Source organism: Copadichromis virginalis, linkage group LG20, assembly GCF_057382275.1.
Source record: "Copadichromis virginalis isolate Kocher_CV1m ecotype Utaka linkage group LG20, C_Virginalis_male_GT1.1, whole genome shotgun sequence".
NCBI classification, from domain to species: Eukaryota; Metazoa; Chordata; class Actinopteri; order Cichliformes; family Cichlidae; genus Copadichromis; species Copadichromis virginalis.
In genome coordinates, this window is record NC_140637.1 from 4,315,689 (window position 1) to 4,334,038 (window position 18,350).

Sequence of the window (18,350 nt, forward strand, 5' to 3'; positions counted from 1 at the left end):
TTTGAATCTAGAATTTAGCTATTCCCAAATGTTTCTTGGGTCATCAAGGATACCCCATTAGTTTTGTTTATTGAAAGTATGTTTCTTTATTCAGATACATTCAGGAAACCCGACAATCACAACTGTGAAGCAGGATTCCTTCACAAAGAGGACTTACAATGGACCTGAACTCCCTCCCACTGCATAGTCAGCTAATAAAAGGTAGGGAACAAAGGCAGTTTTATTCATTCGAGATGTGACTTGCAAAAACGAGACCAGAGCTTTTCTAAAAGAACCAGAATCTTCCAGTCCTGCTGTACAGTGTGCTGAGGAAAATTAGTCATATTAATAGATGGCACAGTGTACCTTAATTTGCCTGAGCACCCAGCCCATAAACAGGCGTTGCCATTCACTGAGACTGTGGGAAAGGAGAGCCTCCGTGTAAATAAGTTTGACCCACATTGACGAGAGTCATGTTAATCACATGACATGAGTTTAATAATGCTCATTTAACATCTGCAGAAATCTCAATATCTATCAATCACTCTTACTGTGCAGTCACTTAACGTTTAGCTGTTTGCTATGATATCAGGCATCGTTAAAAAAAATCCTCCTCACCTTGTACTGTCATTAAAACAAATTAAATTGTTTAGTGGAGCCTATCAGCCATAATTAGTGCCTGAACAATTGTTTGAAAGAAAAGTTCCACTTTTAAGAAGCTCTGACATATAAGCATGAAAAAGCATAAAATACCACACCCAGATTAATTTTGGCTCTGCAATTCATTAATATATAAAAGAAGGTAGGATCTAATAGGGGATCACACCTGATCCCCATGCATGCCTATTTACAGTGCTTGATACAATGTTTAGACCAGGTCACGGCTCACGGGCCACATCCAATTATATCTGGCCTGCGAGATAATTTCATATGTAAGTTATTTGGTATGTGGGAGCTGAATCTTTTGACCTGCTGACAATCCATGCACACAGGGGTGGAACTTCATTTTGAAAGGTTTCAGTAGTAGTAAATGCATAAAAATAAGGCTTTTATGAAAACACTGAATAAAAATTGCTTCCTTGAAAAAAAGCCAAAATTTACAGTTCACTATTAAATATTACATCAAATAAACTATATACAAAGTGTCTTTAAAAAGCAGAGATGCAGAAAGGTCTGCATGTAGCATATGTATTGTCATGGTCCGCGGCCCGGTGTCCGAGGAGCTGATGGGATGCCCACGCCCACGGGTGTGGCTGTCGACTCTACACCTGCATCCCATTCCAGGCGATCATCAGGTGGACTATTTAACCCCGCTCAGCCAGCTGCTCCACGCCAGTCTGTTAGTCACCTTTCAGCGGTAACTTGGCCCCCAGGTGAAGGTGGTTGTGAAATTCTGAACAACGCTAATCCTTTCATTGTGTGCTCAGGTAACCGTTCGGCATGTTTTGAGCCTCCTCCTGTCTGTCCTCCTGCCCGCCTGGAGTTCGGATCACCACCGGTCATCATCTCCTCTGTTTCCCTGCAGCTCTCCCGCGGACCCTCACCCCTCCCTCCGGTTCCCACGGCCCAGCCCTGATCGTGAGATTAATAACTCTACCCCGCGTATGCTGTTATTCCCCCGCTCCCCAGTAACTCTCTTCCTCTTTCTGTTGCAGCCTCCCACGGTCCTGATTATGGCGTTCCCGAGTTGCTTATCTCCCGGTCCCTTTGTTTCCCATTTACTCGGCGTGTTTTCCTTTGACCCTTTCGGGACACCCGTAATTAGAAATAAAGTTTATTTTGCGTGCACCTTGGCGTATTGTCTCTGCTTCTGGGTCCAGCTTGTGTGATGAACTACGGCTCTTGACATGTATGGTTTATCCACAGCTGCCCTAAATTACCAGTATTGGTAATAACCTTCTTGAATCGCTACCTTATTGTGGTGGACAGGTTTGTGTGTCCCAGGAGCTATGTTGTCGGGGGGGGTGCCCCCTGGTAGGGTCTCCCATGGCAAATTGGTCCTGGGTGAGAAACCAGACAAAGAGCCATTCAAAAACCCTTATGAGTAGAAGATCAAGAGAACAGTTCACTGTGCCTTTGGTTTGGGGAACAAGTTGGTGGACTCTGTCATCTTACTGGGAGACTTCAATGTTCATGTGGGCAACGACAGTTTGACCTGGAGGGGTGTGATTGGGAGGAACGGCCCGCCAGATCTGAACCAGATGAGTGTTCCATTACTGGACTTGTGTGCAAACCACAGTTTATCAATAGCGAACACCACGTTTGAACATAAGTGTGGTGAGGCGTGGCCCGTGGTGCCATGCGGACACACCTGCGCGGCATCTGCAGATCACGCAGATGCTGTTAAAAAACGGGGACTTTGTTTTTTGCCCTTCTCCCCCGTCCCTCTTCTCAGCAGTTTCTCTTTCCCTCTTTCTTTCTCCCCTTCTTTCCCCCAGTCAAGTCTGTCCCGTATTCAGCAAGTGAAAATAAAATAAACAATAAAAGGTGAATCAAATGGACCATTATGGCAAGGCTGGGATGGTCAATTTGGTAAAGTAAATCTTTTGGGCATCTTTCTTTGCCTTTAGACAATAATTCTGATGGCAAAAGAGCCAAATGAGACAGGCAAAAAAAACAAACAAACACGGGGACTCAGGGGTTGGTGTTGTTGTGGTGTGACGCATGTCAATAAAGATGGCTCAAAACTATGATCCTTAGACCCGTCGTGTCTCATTCACACCACAATAAGTTTTTCCATAAGTGCACGTAACACCAGGACACCCTAGGTTGCAGGTCGATGATTTATTTTGTATTCATATCATCAGATCTGTGTCTGTATGTTCTGGACACTCAAGTGAAGAGAGCAAGTAGTTGCTGAAGCAAATACTATGGGAGTGTGGGAGTTCAGAGAGGCCTTGGAAAAAGACTTTTGGACTGCCTCACAGACATTCTGGCAAACCGTCAGGCCGTTCAGGAGGGCAAAGGGGTGCTGTACCTGCACTGTGTAAAGTACTGGTGGAGCACTGCTGACTTCAACTGAGGATATTGCACTGATAGGTCTTCCATAGATGAAGCAGAGTCTGGACACAAGGGGAACAACTCGTCCATTACCAGGGGTGAGGTCACCGAGGCAATTAAACAACTCCTTGGTGACAGAGCTCCTGGGATGGATGAGGTCCGCCCTGAGTTCCTGAAGGCTCTGGATCTTGTAGGGCTGTCTTCGGACACACCTCTACACTGTTGCATGTAGATCAGGGGCAGTACCTCTGGATTGGCAGACGAGGGTGGCGGTTCACATCTTCAAGAAGGGGGGACTGGAGGGTCTGCTCCAACTACAGGGGGATCACACTGCTAAGCCTCCCTAGCAAAGTCTATCCCAGGGTGCTGGAAAAGAGAGTCCATCTGTTAGTCGAACCTTGGATACAGGAGGAACAAGGAGTGTTCTAGGTCACGGGACACTGGACCAGCTCTTTACCCTATCAAGGATATTTGAGGGTGGATGGGAGTTTGCCAGTCTACATGTGTTCTGTGGGTTTGGAGAAGGCATTTGGGAATACTGGGAGTCTGGCCCATTGCTATGAGCCATTTGATCCTTATACACTCTGCCAGGGTACCTGAGATACCCTGAGTGTATGTCCACATCCCACCTATGGTCACGAGCTTTGGGTAATTACTGAAAGAACAAGATCGTGGATACAAGAGTCAAAAGTGAGCTTTCTCCAAATTATGGCTATCCTTAGGCTAGTGTTCTGGGCATGTTCCCCTATTTCGAGGCCCCAGGGCAGACCCAGGACATGCTGGAGAGATTATATTTCTCAGCTGGACTGGGAATGCCTTACTGTTTCCCTGACCCCCGGACAAGCAAAAGGAGGTGGCCAGGGAGAGGGAGGTCTGGGCTTCTCTGCTTAGGCTGCTGCCACCATGACCCCTGGTTAAGCAGAAGAAGATGGATGAATGGTAATAACCCAAATCATTTGTTATGTTTCATGGCTAATGGCCAGTCAGCCAATATGCATAAGCTCTTGAAATGTTGGTTTCAATGTTAAAATATAGTTATTGTCAATATCCACAAGTTTTACAAACAAAGCTGGAAAAATTGGACAGCACATTGTTATCTTTTGATTAAGATGCCAGATTGCATTTGCTTACTTTCACCTGTAAAGACAGAAATAAAATCTGTTTTTTAGTGTTTGAATGTTCTCTTGATTAATTTCTGTCCAGTGTGCCAGCTAAAATGGGTGTGTAAAAATATGAATTCAGTTTAGTGCATTCAGTCATTTTAAACATGTTTTTGACAGATTTCTAAAATATTTATATTTTCTTATTTTTGTGGTAGATGGTCTCACAAATTTGTTAAGCACTGGAGGCCTAACCTGCCACGAGATCAATTAACTAACAATATAATTGATAATATGCCAAGAAACACAAAGAAACAAAAAGCAGTTTGTTAAGTTTGTTAAGCGCTAGATTATTTGATTTTCGAATATGTCAAATTTTATTGTGGGATATGCACTTTATATCCACAATATGAAGTAAAATAAAACTGGTTCCCACTAAATAAAGAGAAGCATGATTAGGGCAGTAAGGAAGAATATTCAATTATACCTAACCCCTAGTCACATTCTGTATCTTGATGTCACAAATTCCTTAAAAAAAACAATCAAATTACTCATCTATATGTGAATCTTTGGTTTTGGAGCTGTTGAGAGTCACAGCTGTCTTTTTTAATCCAGTTGGTAATTCATTGTGATATAATACACATCAACATCCATCCATCCATCCAGATGCGCAGACCTCCCTCTCCCCAGCCATTTCCTCCAGCTTGTCGGGGGGAACACCAAGCCATTCCCAGGCCAGCCGAGAGATATAATCTCTCCACCATGTACTGGGTCTTCCCCTGGGGCCTCCTCCTGGTGGGGCATGCCCAGAACACCTCACCCAGGATGCACCCAGGAGACATCCTTATCAGATGGTAAATGTATTTGTACCTGTCTTTGTACACATTCAGTCATCCACCCATTCACACACTGGCGATGGCAAGCTACATTGTAGCCACAGCCACCCTGGGGAGCACTGACAGAGGCGGGCCCTCTGACCACCACCAGCAGGCAACGGGTGAAGTGTCTTGCCCAAGGACACAACGACCGAGACTGTCCGAGCCTGGGCTCGAACTGGCAACCTTCCGATTACAAGACAAACTGCCAACTCTTGAGCCACGATCGGTCCCAGATGTCCCAAATGCAAGTGTTGGTAGCCGGGGATTGGTCCGCAAGGGCCTCCGCTCCTGGCCACTGCGCGGCACACATTGACCTGACCCCCACTGTGCCTCCAGCTGGTCGCCTGCAGGAGGATGGGCCCATGTCCCCTTTTCAGGCTGTGCCCGGCCACCAGATGCTCACCCTTGGGCACCCTCCCCGGGCCTGGGGTGGGGGGCGCCCCAGTAACCCTATCCCGGACAGGGTGAACTGTTCCCTTGATCTTGCACACATCAAAATCTTGGATTTTATTGACTTTTCTTCCATGGGCAAACAAACAAATACAGGCTCAATACTGACTCTGAGTCACAGCAGTGTCAATGCCATCACTAATGCACCAGTTTAACCAATAAGATTTTGTAGCAAAATAGTTAAATTTAAAGAATTATTTGAAAATGTGACAAGTAGATTATAGACACCGAAATAAATAAATCGCTACTTTTTCAAAAGGTCAAATGGTCATCACTTTGGTAAGCGAAGCAAGAGTTTCTCAACAGGCTTAATAAAAAAAAAAAGCCAAATTTACTTAAGTGTTAAAAGGCTCCTCCTTAAGTCAACACATCCTGGTTGGGTTTTTTTTTTTTCATTATATGCAATAAACTCTGCACAGCACCATCAGATGATTCACAGGAATCATAGTAGGAATCGAATTTGCTTCCACAGCATGTCAACAAATTTAACAGAACCTGACTGCAATTTTCAGAAACATTAAATACACTTGGACACAGTGCAGCTGTGGACACATATACAGGCCTACAGCTCATACTATATACACACTAAAGACATCCATGCATGAGGGATGTGAAGCAAACGTGAGCAAACTTTAAGACATATACGGGCAAGTCTTAGACAAGAAACACTATCAGGACGATTAAATTAATGGTACATCTCACTTAAAGCTCATGTAAGTCCACATGAAAACTATAAAGAATAACTTGTGTGATCTCAAATGTTCTGCAAATACCACGTTTACTTCTGGCACTTACACTTCTGTGTCTTTAGGGCAACTAGTAAAATTTAATTTCACATGTTTTTTGCATTTGTAAGCTCTGAAAAACTCTTTCTTGTGTAGTGTAACCTACAAAGATGAACGCCTAGTGGCGAAAAACAAACAGGAGCTACCGGATGGCATTTCCTCCACTTTGAGCCCTGCTGTTAAGCAGCGCCCCCCTTCGTCGGTGATCACGTGTTGTCAGCTCCAAGTCAGCAAAGTTGTTGGAAAAGTTTTGACAAGACCAAGGATCTTCGACGCAGCTGCAAAGAGACCAGGATCGGCGATTCATAACCGCTCCTAAACTCTGATTTTGAGTCTGGGGAAACAATGGAATCCGTTGCGCAGGTAAACGCGCTACAGGAAGAGTTTAGCAGTTAATGACGTATATCTGATGAATGGACACTTTTGAGCAAACACTCCTATTTACGCCCGACCCTCCTCGGCAGTGCAACTCCGTCTTTCTCACGCTGTGTCTTTATTTTCGATTAGAAAGTGATGACTTCGGGATTCAGTCTTGACTTTGGACCTCTTAAAGAGCCTTTGGCATTCATCCGTTTGCTAGAATGGGTAAGTTTTTTCTTCACTTTTCTTTTTTTTGCTTTCTTTCCTTTTACTTTTTACCATATGGCCTGTATGGCGGGGTGTGCTTTGCGTAGGAAGCCTCCTTGGCTGCAAAACTACTTCATAACTTGATTGTGTTATTTGTCTTGTGACCCACTGCTACGCCCAGATAAGCCATCCAATTCATCATTTGAGCTGTAGCACTGTTATAAATACGGCATGCAGTTGCACTCGAGTCAAGATGCCTTCCTATAATAGGCCTTTATGCGGCTCAAACCAAAAACCAACGTGTAGCAGGCAGGATGTTCAGTGTTCTGCACGCCAGAGGGTTTACAGTATAGGGTCCGATTAACATGCGTAGCCGCATAAAACCAAATTTTATTTCATATGTGCAGGTTGATATTCATTTCTGCGCTTCCAGCTACTGGATAAAGCATTCTGGCAGCATTGCATGACTTTAAGACCGGATTTTGCTACTCTGTACAGCTGTCACCCTGATAGTTTTGTGTAAGACTTCCTGTCTTACACAAAACCAAACCAAAAAAAAGTTAATTGCATAAAATCTGGAAGGAAGTGTGGGTACATTTGTGTGACAGTTATGTTCAGCACTCTATCCTGAGCACCTAATTTGTATCCCTTTATCTTATATATTCGTGTGTGTGTGTGTGTGTGTGCAGGTCTTCTCCATATTTGCCTTTGCTACAACCGGAGGTTACAGTGGCTCATCCAGCATCAATGTCAAATGCAACGGAACAGAAAATAAAGAAATAACAGCAAACTTTAACTACCCATTCAGGTGCCAAAACAAACAGTGCCACACCTCAGATTCCAGTTTACCGGAAAGTGTGTTTTTTTTAACGATTGTCATAATTTCTAATGCGTTCTTTGTGTGTACACAGGTTGATGGATCATCCCTACGCTGTCCCTAACTGTAATGGAACATCCACTAATTACTTTCTGACTGGAGACCACTCATCCTCTGCGCAGTTTTATGTCTGTATTGGTGTGTTTGCGTTCCTCTACAGCACCGCCACGCTAATCATCTATTTGTGTTACAACCACTTGTACAGGGAACCTAGTCGGGGCCCAATCCTGGTAGGTTTGACTGGATTCACTCTATTTCTCTGTTGTTTTGGCTTAGCTAGGTCGTCCTCCAAACAGCTCACAGGTCAAGATGACATTACAAAACGACCAATTTAAAGCAAATTTGAAGTAAGGACATATTTTATGATTTGTAATTATTCACTTTAGTGATGCAGGAGAGCAGAGATAACGAGATGTCCACTCTCAAGTTTGAGGATTTAACAGAGATATGAAAATGAAAAACTGGGGAGGGCGTGGTTTCTAAGCAGCTGGACACTGCTCTGTTCTCTGCTGAAAACATTTCAGTTGGGTCTCCTTGTGGGTTTTGTAGTGACATGTATTTTTTGCTGCTCAATAAGGACCTGGGGTTGACTGCAGTGTTCGCCTTCCTGTGGTTGGTATCATCTTCTGCTTGGGGTAAAGGTTTGTCTGATGTCAAGAGGGCTACCGATCCTACATTCTTGCGGACTCTTATTGACGTTTGCAAAGGTGGCGTGAACACGTGCGCAACGGGGGCTCTGCCTTCCATGGGTCGATTGAATGCCTCTGTGGTAAGCTTTATGCAATTTATTTTAAGTAATAAGCCTTAAATGGATAATTACCCTTGCTTTTTTTTTAAATTACCCATGTACAGTTTTGACTTCTTCTGTTTTATTTTTCGGCAGGTATTTGGTTTTCTTAACCTCATCTTGTGGGGAGGCAACTGCTGGTTTATTTACAAGGAAACGCCTTTCCACAAATCGGCCAACCCACCTGCAAATGTGGAGGGGTGACCGAAGCCATTCTAACTACACAGCCACGTCATTTTAAAATAGTCTAACATGTAGTGCTCCTACACAAATGCTTTTGGTTAGGACTGCAAAAGGAAAAATACTATTCTACGTATAACAAATGTATTTCAAACTGACTGCTCTTTTTTTTTTGCAGTATTAATTTCAGATCTGGATTTTCTCTCAAGCACATTTTACAAAGAACATTTTTATATCTATGCATCAAATATGAAGGGCCCCTTATTTCTAATGAGACTATGGATGTGCAGTATTTTGTAACCATACATTCTGCATTCAGAAATTTTTTTTTAAAGGCTCAGGGCTGTTGAGTGTATGAAGTGCAAGAAACCTAACAAATAAAATATAGTTTAAGTGCATTGATTCTTAACACAACTGTAGACTGTGGATACGAATTTCAGCACAATCTTTATTATAAAGGCCTGAAAATATAGAGTTTCGAAAAATTCATTAAAAAAGTAGCCAGTGTGAGATTGTTTAAAGTGGGTCAGAGTCCCGTTTAATCTTTTTTGTTATTACGCCTCATCTTCTCTTCACGTCAGGCTGATTTCACTTGTTTAGACTAACGGCTAAATATTTTGTTGTATGTGATGCCTCTGTTCATTAGGAACATGCCAACTCTTTAGGAATTTCACATTTCTCACGATTGCTTGGAATTATAAGATATTTATTGGGCACTTCTCCCAATAGGACTTGCATTTTTCTGTTTCTAGATCTTTCTAAATCAAGGAGTGTGTTTAAATTGAGGAGTTTGTATTAAAATTACATTGTTCAATACACTATTTCAGTAATGTTGTCAACCCTCTTGTGTGAGCTTAGCTACTCATTGGTTCTTTTATTGTTTTGTTTTTTTCTTAAATGGTTGACTAATCTCTTGCCTGTTTTCAGTAATTGTATATTTCTTATCTCTCTTTTGCGAGGCTTCTACCTCCTCTTTGTTATAAGGGAATGCAAGCCATCTGCCTTAATTTCCACCACTCTTATGATTTCCTACTTTTTGTGAGCGGGCTTGATTCCCAGTTTCCAGCTTTATCAATCAAATTGTTGTTAAAATGCTACAGAAGAGAATGGAGTCTGTGGTCGAATACAGAAAGAAATTGTGTGGACATGAAATGTCTTGCTTGATTAAAAGAAAGAACCATATTTGTTGTCAGATCAGTTTTTTATGCCTGTTATTTCAGTGGCAGCACATATTGCATAACATGTTTGTAAGGCGGGTACACTGGAGTTCAGGTCTTACACACATTAAGGGTTACGTGTGTAATGGTTGTGCCCCACTTAAAAATTTTACAACCTGTGTAGACCTGATACCTGACCTTTGCTGAGCTTCATCACCGCATAAAGTGCAGAATATTTTTGAACTCAAAAACACAGCGTGTATATGTTTAATTTGTTTTACTGGAACATTTTTATGGTTTGCACAGTTGTTCAGACACAAAAAAAGCATATGACCAGCTTTGTGAAATTGCTGTGGAGCCATTTTTCGTCGAACTACAGCGCTGCAGAATAAGTTAAACTGCAGCAATTTTTTAAACTAATATAAAACTATATATATATATATATATATATATATATATATATATATATATATATATATATTTTTTTTTTTTTTTTTTTTAAAGAGGTAATATAAAGCGATGCAAAATCTCAAATTTTGTACTTTTATAATAAAAACTCTGGCAATATATGAGTAAACATGGTTCAGCACGGTCACGAGCTTCGTGAACTGCGCGTGAACTGGCGAATCGTGAGCGCGCAAGAGCTGCAATGGCCGCTTTGGATCGGCGAAATCCTAATCTCGACGACTTTGTCGGATTAAACTGGAGCTGTTGGGTAGACAGAGTGAATGTTTTATCATCTGACGGTGAGTCGTGCACCCCAGCTCCAGACCTGATTCCCAGCACGTCATAACGTCAGCATCCGACGATTTGTTTCGTTTTTTGGTACTTAAACACACACAGCGACACAAGGCACGACCCAAACAAAAGACGCGCTGGGTCCTAGTGCAGCGAGCTTTCGTCGTTTGTTGACAACCTATGAGCACAAATGGAAAGAATTTCCTCCTTATTCTGTTATGTGGTGAAAACAGAATGTTAAAGTCTTACTGAAAGACGCGGTTTGTTTTGGATCAGAGACAAGAGCATTAATTTAGTTGAAAATTTGCTCAATTTAAAGCTTTTACAGCAAAAGTGACTGTAATCAGTTGGCAATAGCTGTGGATGAATAATTCAAACTGACGCGTGAAACCCTCTCATGTGTGATATGCATCTGTTACTGTATAACCAAATAAACCCGTTTGTGGCAAGAAGATACTAGAATTTAGTATTTCATGCTCACGGGTTTGCTTTGCCTGCAGCTGGGTCTAAGGTTGAAGATGACGAGTATGGGATGAACTGCTCAGAGACCATGACGCTCGGAAAAGAAGGTGAGGACTGTGACTGGGCGCATTCAGTTAGAAATTTGCTTACAGTCGTCACGGACATGAACGTCGTGGTTATTTGTGGATTTTAATAATTTCTTTGAACTTTTGCTTTTCCGGGGTGTAATGATTGTACAGCATACATCTTAAATGACTTTAAAAAAAACAAGAATTGGATGTACATGTTTGAATTTATTTTGGATTTTTTTCCTCATCCACACAGGGTTGAAATAATAGGCTCAAATGTAGACATACAGTAACTTACATTTTTAATAAGTGTTGCTGAAGTTTTTACGGTATCTTTTAACTTGACAAGGCCAAGGCTTATTAACTTCTTGTTAGTGATCATGATTAATTACAACTGGTAGATTTGCTTGACATCACTCATTGGCTTAAGCGATACTGACTGCAATAGGAGTGTTTAAAGAACTCAGTGAAGATCTAAGAAGGAGAAACCACCAAGGCTCAAGCTTGTCATGCATTGGAAACTCCTGGAGCACCAATGTCACTATGTTTACATTGCATTGGTACGAGAAGGTGCCTGGTCCAAAGCTGACGGCTTCAAACTCGACTGAAATTTGCAGCCGCCTGCATGGACAACCCATATGCCTTCTGCACAAAGGTTTCATGGTCACGTGAGACAAAGATTGAGTTATTTGGCCACAATGAAAATTGGTATGTTTGGAGAAGTAAAGGTAAGACTTTAAAACATAAGAACATTGTACCTATTGTTAAGCATGGTGGTGGTAGCATCATGTGGCACTGGTACAATTCACAGAAAGAGGACTAGCTTCAAATTCTTCAACTCCACGTCAATTCAGCAGCTAGCTGGTTGAAACTTGGATGGGTGTTCCAGCAGGAAAATGATCCCAGGTGCACATCAGAGCTGGTTTTAAAATGGATAAACCAAGTTCACTTTAAGCTTCTGGATTGGCCTTCCTGAAACTCAGACCATGGCTGTGTTGAGCCCGTATTTATACTTCTGACCCTGTGTGCTTTAGAACATTTCCAAAATAAATTCAAACTTGTGCACCTAATTCTTGTTTTTTAAAGCCAGTAAAGATGTTTGCTGTACAATAATCCACCCTGGAAAAAAGAATAGTTCAAAGAAATAATCGAAAGCCGCAAATGACATTCACATCATGTTGTCATAAGTGTATGTAAACATCTGACCATAAATGTACCTAATTTTGTCTCTCCTTCTTTTTCTTCTCTATAGATATGCACATATATGGCCACTGCCCAGCACACGATGATTTTTATTTGGTGGTGTGCAGCCAGTGTGGTCAGGTGGTGAAACCTCAAGCCTTTGAGAGGCACTGTGAAAGGTTGCATGGTTCTGTTACAAAGATATGTAACCCGCCATCCGCTGTGGCGCCTCAGCAGCTAAATTGCTCCAGCCTCGGTCTTTCTAATAATTCTTCCTCTATGGAAAGGAAGAAGGAAGGCAGATGTCAAAAGGGCGGCACCTCATCTGCAACCTCACCTGCCCAACAGCACAAGTCTACAAAGACCCACAAATATATAGTGAGGTACTGTTTACGAGTGCCCGTTCAAGAATTAGTAGTCAATGCTAAAATTAACAGATTAATTGTTATTGGAGAACTCTTCCCTGCTCTTCCTGGAGATGTAGGCAAAAACACATTTACATCTTCTAGTTTATATCTTGCATAAATATCAGTGTTGTCTCTCGTGTAAGTCTGAATATCATGAATCTAATAAGTTAATTCTAAGCTCATTTTAAACTTCTTTCTGTAGTTTATCTTCTGTGAAGTTCCCTGAGGAAAACCCTCACTCGTCCTCCATGCCTTGCCTTCCTCCATTCCATTCAGCACCCCTGCCCCCTGACGACTGTTCCACCTCCACTCTGTTAGAGAAATCCTCTGTGCAGAAGTTGACAGCTGGACAGTCCACTGAGTCTCACTGTCCTCAGCGGGGCATAAGAACCTACAGCCGGATTTACAAAAACATCCACAGTAAGTCAGCTTTTCCCCCCCAACTTTTGTCTATTACTTCCCCTGCTGCTTTCTAGGAAGTCTGCCCACTTAGTGTGTTAACTTGGGCTTAATGTGTTGTACATCAGTATTTGCATTTTTAAGTAACAGCCTGCATGGATCCTCCTGACAAGTCCTGCTGTTGCTGACTGACCTTTGTGTTTGTGCTTTTCTCCACATAGAAAAAGAATGTGATCTGAATAAACACGGCAGAGTTTTGGACCCCGAAAGGAAGACGCTGTGCAACAGGGAGCTAATGTGCAATGTAAACTCTCAGTACATTGTCATGGCACATTGCCCAGAGTTGTTATCATTTACTTATTGTAGTTAACTGTATAAAAGTTTGGAAATTGCATCTTTTATTATTTCATACAAAACCAAACTATGTCACTTTTTCCTTTTCTCTTTTGCACTGCTCTCTCACGGTTCTTTCTTTCATAGGCTGATTCAGTCAAGCATCAGCAGAAAGTGTTGGGAGAGACTAAGACCACTGATCAGAGAACTACCTCAGCTACAGATCAAGATATGGAGAAGCTTCGTGATGAATCAAAATACAAAAAGAAACATGTGGAAGCTGACGGGGAAAAAATAACAAATAAAGACAGCAACAACTGCCACATTCAAGGGTATGAGTCTTAGTGTATACCTTAGCAGATTATTGCAGTAAATTAAGTATTTCTTTCAGTTATATAAGAAAGCAACATACTACTGCATACTCAGCGTTGTACGGTGATGCAGGATAATTGCAAATTGTTGAGCTGCAGTTCTCCCATTGTAGTTCAGTCTGTGTTAGTCCACGCTATAATGAGCTTTCCTCCATTACGAGTAAAAAAACCCCCAAAAACACTTTGAATGGAAATCTTGAGGATTACCAGACAGATGTTACAGTCCTGATAAGTATGCATCGTCTTTTGCATATCTGCATATTTATTTTATCACATGAAACTGATGTAGGTTTTTTATTTTAATGTTTTTTTGTGGGCCATGCGCTAGCTGTCACAACAGTCTCACGTTTGCATTACTTTGCCTTCACACAGGTCCAGGAATCCATCAGGAAGCTCTCCCGAGGAGGAGGGTAACGGCACTGTGGAAGCGGAAGTGCAACCTCCGTACCCGTTCACTTTGTCAAGTGACGACAGTGAAGAAGATGAGCAGGATGAAGCCACAGACCTACCTGCTACACCCTGGCACCCCAAACCTCTTGGGGTGAGGGCGAGATATACAAAATGCACAGCAGCTGGTTGATGGGAAGGTTGTTACGTTAAAAAAAATCTTTAATGACTGTCTTCGGAGGGGCTGTGTGATAATCTTTCTAATATAGCATAAAATCCATGTTATATTTCTCAAAACAAAAAAGGGTGGTGTGGATGTTTATGTACTTTCAATTCTTTTTAAAGATGTTAACGGTGGAAATTTACACATTGCTTTCATGCAGCTATGCACTTTTGGATGTCGCACGCTCGGTTGCAGCATCTTCACATTTGATCGGCGTTTGCACCACCTGCGCTTTGCACTCAGTGCCATGTTGGAGCGCCATGTCAGCACACACTTGTGGAAGTGAGTATTACTGTTTTTTAAATGGCACCCATTTGCCCAAAACAAGTTGAAGAAAAGACCTGCTGACTGAGCTTAAAAGACAACTATCCACAATATGCAAGAGCCTCCACTGAACTAGACACTGAAATCGCTACAGGGAGGAGGTCTACTGTGGATGGCCTCAGCTACTCCCTGGTAATTGTCTAAATAACAGAAACATCAGCTTTTTTTTTCTTTTCTATTTCCTACCTTTGCTGACGGGTTGAAAAACATCTGTTTGCACTGCATGTCTTCACTTATATTACAAAGAAAAGCCTTGATGCCTGCCGTGAGGCTCATTTGCAGCTTCATAGCTTTGGATGCTTTAATGCTCAAAGAACACACTGTTTCAAATCCTTCATCTTGATGCAAACCCCCACCAACCGCATCCTCTGCTTTTTAACCACAACCATGTTGGTTACATTTATAAATAACACCCCTGACAAAACTCAGAAGACTGGAACACAAAACCATACCTGGAACAACAATGCCATGGTATCCGTCAGCATTACAATTTTGCCATTGGTCTGGCATAAGGGCATAAGCTAACACCAATGTTTGCCACAATATAAAGAAACATCTCTTTTTGTGTGTGATGTGATTTTGCCCGATTGTGCCATATTTACAGTACAAAATTTTAATTTTAGCATTGCAGCGCAGTGAGGTGAAAATAACTCGTGACAGCTGGTTTCCATGAGTATTATTGGACTGTGTTTCTTTTTGAAGTCTAGTACTAGAAACAGTTCAGACCTTAAGCCTGCAGATGTCAAAGCAATCACAGCTAACATCTTGAGGCCGCTGTTTAATTTATCTAATAACAAAATGAGGCTTCAGCTAATAGTGCAGAAAACTCATGGTAAGTGAATCTGCCTTTGAGTTTTATTTTATTGGAATTACCTTCACTTTTTTTTTTCTTTTACTTGCAGGAAAATGCCTAAAGTATCATCAGGTCTCAGGTCACACTCCCACAGCCTTGAGTCTACCTCACTGGTACAGTTTGAAAACAATCCTTGTCAGCCAAACTCTTACAGTATTAAACCGCCTTATCCTACCACGTCTGCAAGTGTCGGGTCAGGGAGAGTGTGTAGTCCCAGCAAAGCTCAGCTTATAGAGGTGGAACTTATGCAAGATGCAAGCGCAGCACAGAAAGCTGTCAATAAGTTACAAAGCAGTGAGATCAAAGCCTCCAGATACATCAGGGATCCCTTATTTCATCAGAAGGGCCAGCCTCAGCGACCAGACAGTGCTACCTTCTCAAATGGAAAAAAGCCACGAGAGTCTACGAAGAGACAGTCAGATGTGAAGAAGTGTCGCCCTTTGCCTGTACCAAATCACCGCTCTCCCCGCAGCAAAGGGAAGCTCCCAGGCGATCAGCAGAAAGTGGTGGCCTATGACCACATGAGTGTTGCTCAGAAACGCAAAAGCAGCAGCGAGTTACTAACCTGAACTTCTTCACTTTCAACGATCTCTAAGTTGAAATGTTTGTCCCATTCTTCCTGCTCCAGCTTTGCCTTCTGGAAGGGAGAAAATATCCAACATGTACTTACATAAAGGTTTGACAAAAAGCTCGACCCCTAAACACAGTATTGCTTTTATCTTATATTCTGAATCCATTCCTCTTTTTTTATTTTAAAGTCATGAATGGACAGTACGTCTTCTTCATTTTAATTTGAATGTGATGTAACAACAGTAAACGTGTTTGGTAAGTGACAGTTGCTGTTTACATCTCAGCTTTTCAGCCAAACAAGAGGCCAGTCTTAAAACGACCACTTGGAGATGAAGCGGTGCAGGACAGCTGGTACCAGCATAGTATGAGTGTGTGAATGTGTGTGTGGTTTTTGTCTTTTGTGTATATTTGTCTTCAGGTTTTTATGCAAAGATTTCAGGAACAAGTGTTTGTATTGACATATTTGTAATTGTTCTTGCTAAATTTATAAAAACTGTTTAAGAACATAAGTATACCTCAGTCTGTTCATAATGCTGCTAAAGTTACTAAGTTTTTTTGTTGCAGAACAATTAAAGTCTTGCATTACTCTTGCTCTCAGATTTTCATTATTTCACAGCGGTTCTGTACAGATGAGTCATTAAAGACTAATGACTAAAACTTATTTTGATAAATTGAAATCCACTCAATTCATAAAAGCGATTGCATCTACTCGTCCGATAATTTTTCATCTTTAAACACCAGATGGTGCTATATATGCATCTGGAAAATGCACTGCTTTTTCTCTAACGATATAAACGACATTGATCTCAAGCCACCTCTCATTTCTTTATATTTTGTTTCCAAGGAGCCAGACTCTTATAATTTGTTGTTCATCAGTGGTTCTCCAGGCTTTCTGAAGGTCTTTCAAAGAGGACTTTTTTGTTTGTGAAGCCATTTAAAATATTCAAGTGTTAAAAGACAGCTAACTCAAGGGATAGAGCTGTGTTGAGTCTACATGTAATGGATAACTTGGCAAAGAACCAATTTTAGATTATATCTTTGGACACTTTGTTACTAGCAGACTGTTGCAAAAACACTTTCATTCCCATTTATCAGCTAGTAGCTGAAGACTTGGCACATCTCAGCAGGATGTGCAGTGTGTCCTTAAAAAAACTGAGTCTAGACAAGTGGAGGAAAAAAAGAAAATGTGCTGGGCCTAAAAACGATTTTCAACAAATGAACAGTACCTGAAAGTCATGTTTTCAAGAAAATGGAAAAAATAGGACTTGGGTGATGGCCCTTAAGTTGATCCTTCAACCAAGTTCCCGGAAGTCTCGTCAGATATGATCTCAGTGGAAGAGTGGCTGTCAAGCATCCATTCTTAAGGAAAACAAATGTGGAGAAAAGGCTGAGGTTGCCAAATTATACAAGAACTGGACTGAAAATCAGTTACAACAGGTGATGGAGAGAGAGTGGAGGCTGCATTTCAGCCGAGATCTTTGTCAAAATTGATAGAAAGTTGAACACAGAAAAGTACCATCATGTTTTGATTCACCATACAATATCATCTGGAAAGCCTCTGATTGGTAACGGCTTCATGTTCAGCAATGACAATGATCCCAAACAGACTGCTAGTGCAGTAAAAGAGAAAAACGCAATGAAACACTATCAGTCATTGATTGGCCTCCCGGAAGCCTGAACCTGAACATTATTGCAGCAGTGTGGGATGATCTAAAGACAGTCAACATCCAAAGAAGAGCTTTGAATGTCCTTGTAGAAGCCCAGGGAACTATTTCTGAAGACTAGTTAAAGAAATTAGAAAAAAGCTGCCCAAGAGAGTTCAGACTGTGTCGCATAATAAAGGTGGTCACAACACATATTGACTTTTAAGCTTTTAGAATTGTACAAACTCTGATTGTGACTTAAATACTGTATTTCCATGTATGTTTGCAGACCTCAATAGAATCGCTGCAGCTGAGAAAATGTGAAGAAATCATGGCTGACTCGAGATTTTTACACAGACCTGTAGATCTACTTATTTATATCAATAAATTAAATCCTGCTTCCTGTTTTAGAACATTGTGATTGTGGTGCACAGTCAAAGGTTTCTGAGAAAGTTTGCAATCATTTATGAATTCATTTGTAATACACAAGGGTGCCACTGATTAATTTTGGTGTTCTCTGCATAGATAAAATACCCGCTATCATCTAAGTGATCCCAGTTTTTCCAGCACCAAATATAGATTCAGTGGAACCATTATAAAAAGACATAATGCTCCTATGAAACTACTTAC

At 41.5% G+C, this 18,350-nt stretch overlaps 2 protein-coding genes across 2 annotated transcripts; both read left to right on the forward strand.

Moving 5' to 3' along the window:
- The first annotated feature begins 6,376 nt into the window (after window positions 1-6,376).
- Window positions 6,377-9,785, forward strand: sypl2b (synaptophysin-like 2b). The gene is made up of 6 exons (XM_085444225.1): window positions 6,377-6,555; window positions 6,700-6,777; window positions 7,449-7,567; window positions 7,671-7,866; window positions 8,214-8,405; window positions 8,520-9,785. The coding sequence occupies exons 1-6, from the start codon at window positions 6,538-6,540 to the stop codon at window positions 8,625-8,627; spliced, it is 711 nt and encodes a 236-aa protein (XP_085300351.1). The 5' UTR covers window positions 6,377-6,537; the 3' UTR covers window positions 8,628-9,785.
- A 558-nt stretch (window positions 9,786-10,343) lies between these two features.
- atxn7l2b (ataxin 7-like 2b) lies at window positions 10,344-16,668 on the forward strand. The gene is made up of 9 exons (XM_085444520.1): window positions 10,344-10,506; window positions 10,999-11,067; window positions 12,281-12,593; window positions 12,820-13,037; window positions 13,238-13,320; window positions 13,497-13,681; window positions 14,093-14,261; window positions 14,491-14,612; window positions 15,557-16,668. Exons 1-9 carry the CDS (start codon window positions 10,410-10,412, stop codon window positions 16,074-16,076), a joined length of 1,776 nt encoding a protein of 591 aa, XP_085300646.1. The 5' UTR covers window positions 10,344-10,409; the 3' UTR covers window positions 16,077-16,668.
- Window positions 16,669-18,350: the final 1,682 nt, after the last annotated feature.

Bases quoted from the DNA above. Each gene is read 5' to 3' on its own strand.
- atxn7l2b (XM_085444520.1), top strand. From the start codon at position 10,410: ATGGCCGCTTTGGATCGGCGAAATCCTAATCTCGACGACTTTGTCGGA. The intron at 11,068-12,280 runs GTGAGGACTGTG...TCTTCTCTATAG, and splicing joins CATGACGCTCGGAAAAGAAG to ATATGCACATATATGGCCAC. The intron at 14,262-14,490 runs GTGAGGGCGAGA...GCTTTCATGCAG, and splicing joins GGCACCCCAAACCTCTTGGG to CTATGCACTTTTGGATGTCG.
- sypl2b (XM_085444225.1), top strand. The intron at 6,778-7,448 runs GTAAGTTTTTTC...GTGTGTGTGCAG, and splicing joins TCATCCGTTTGCTAGAATGG to GTCTTCTCCATATTTGCCTT. The intron at 7,568-7,670 runs GTGCCAAAACAA...GTGTGTACACAG, and splicing joins AACTTTAACTACCCATTCAG to GTTGATGGATCATCCCTACG.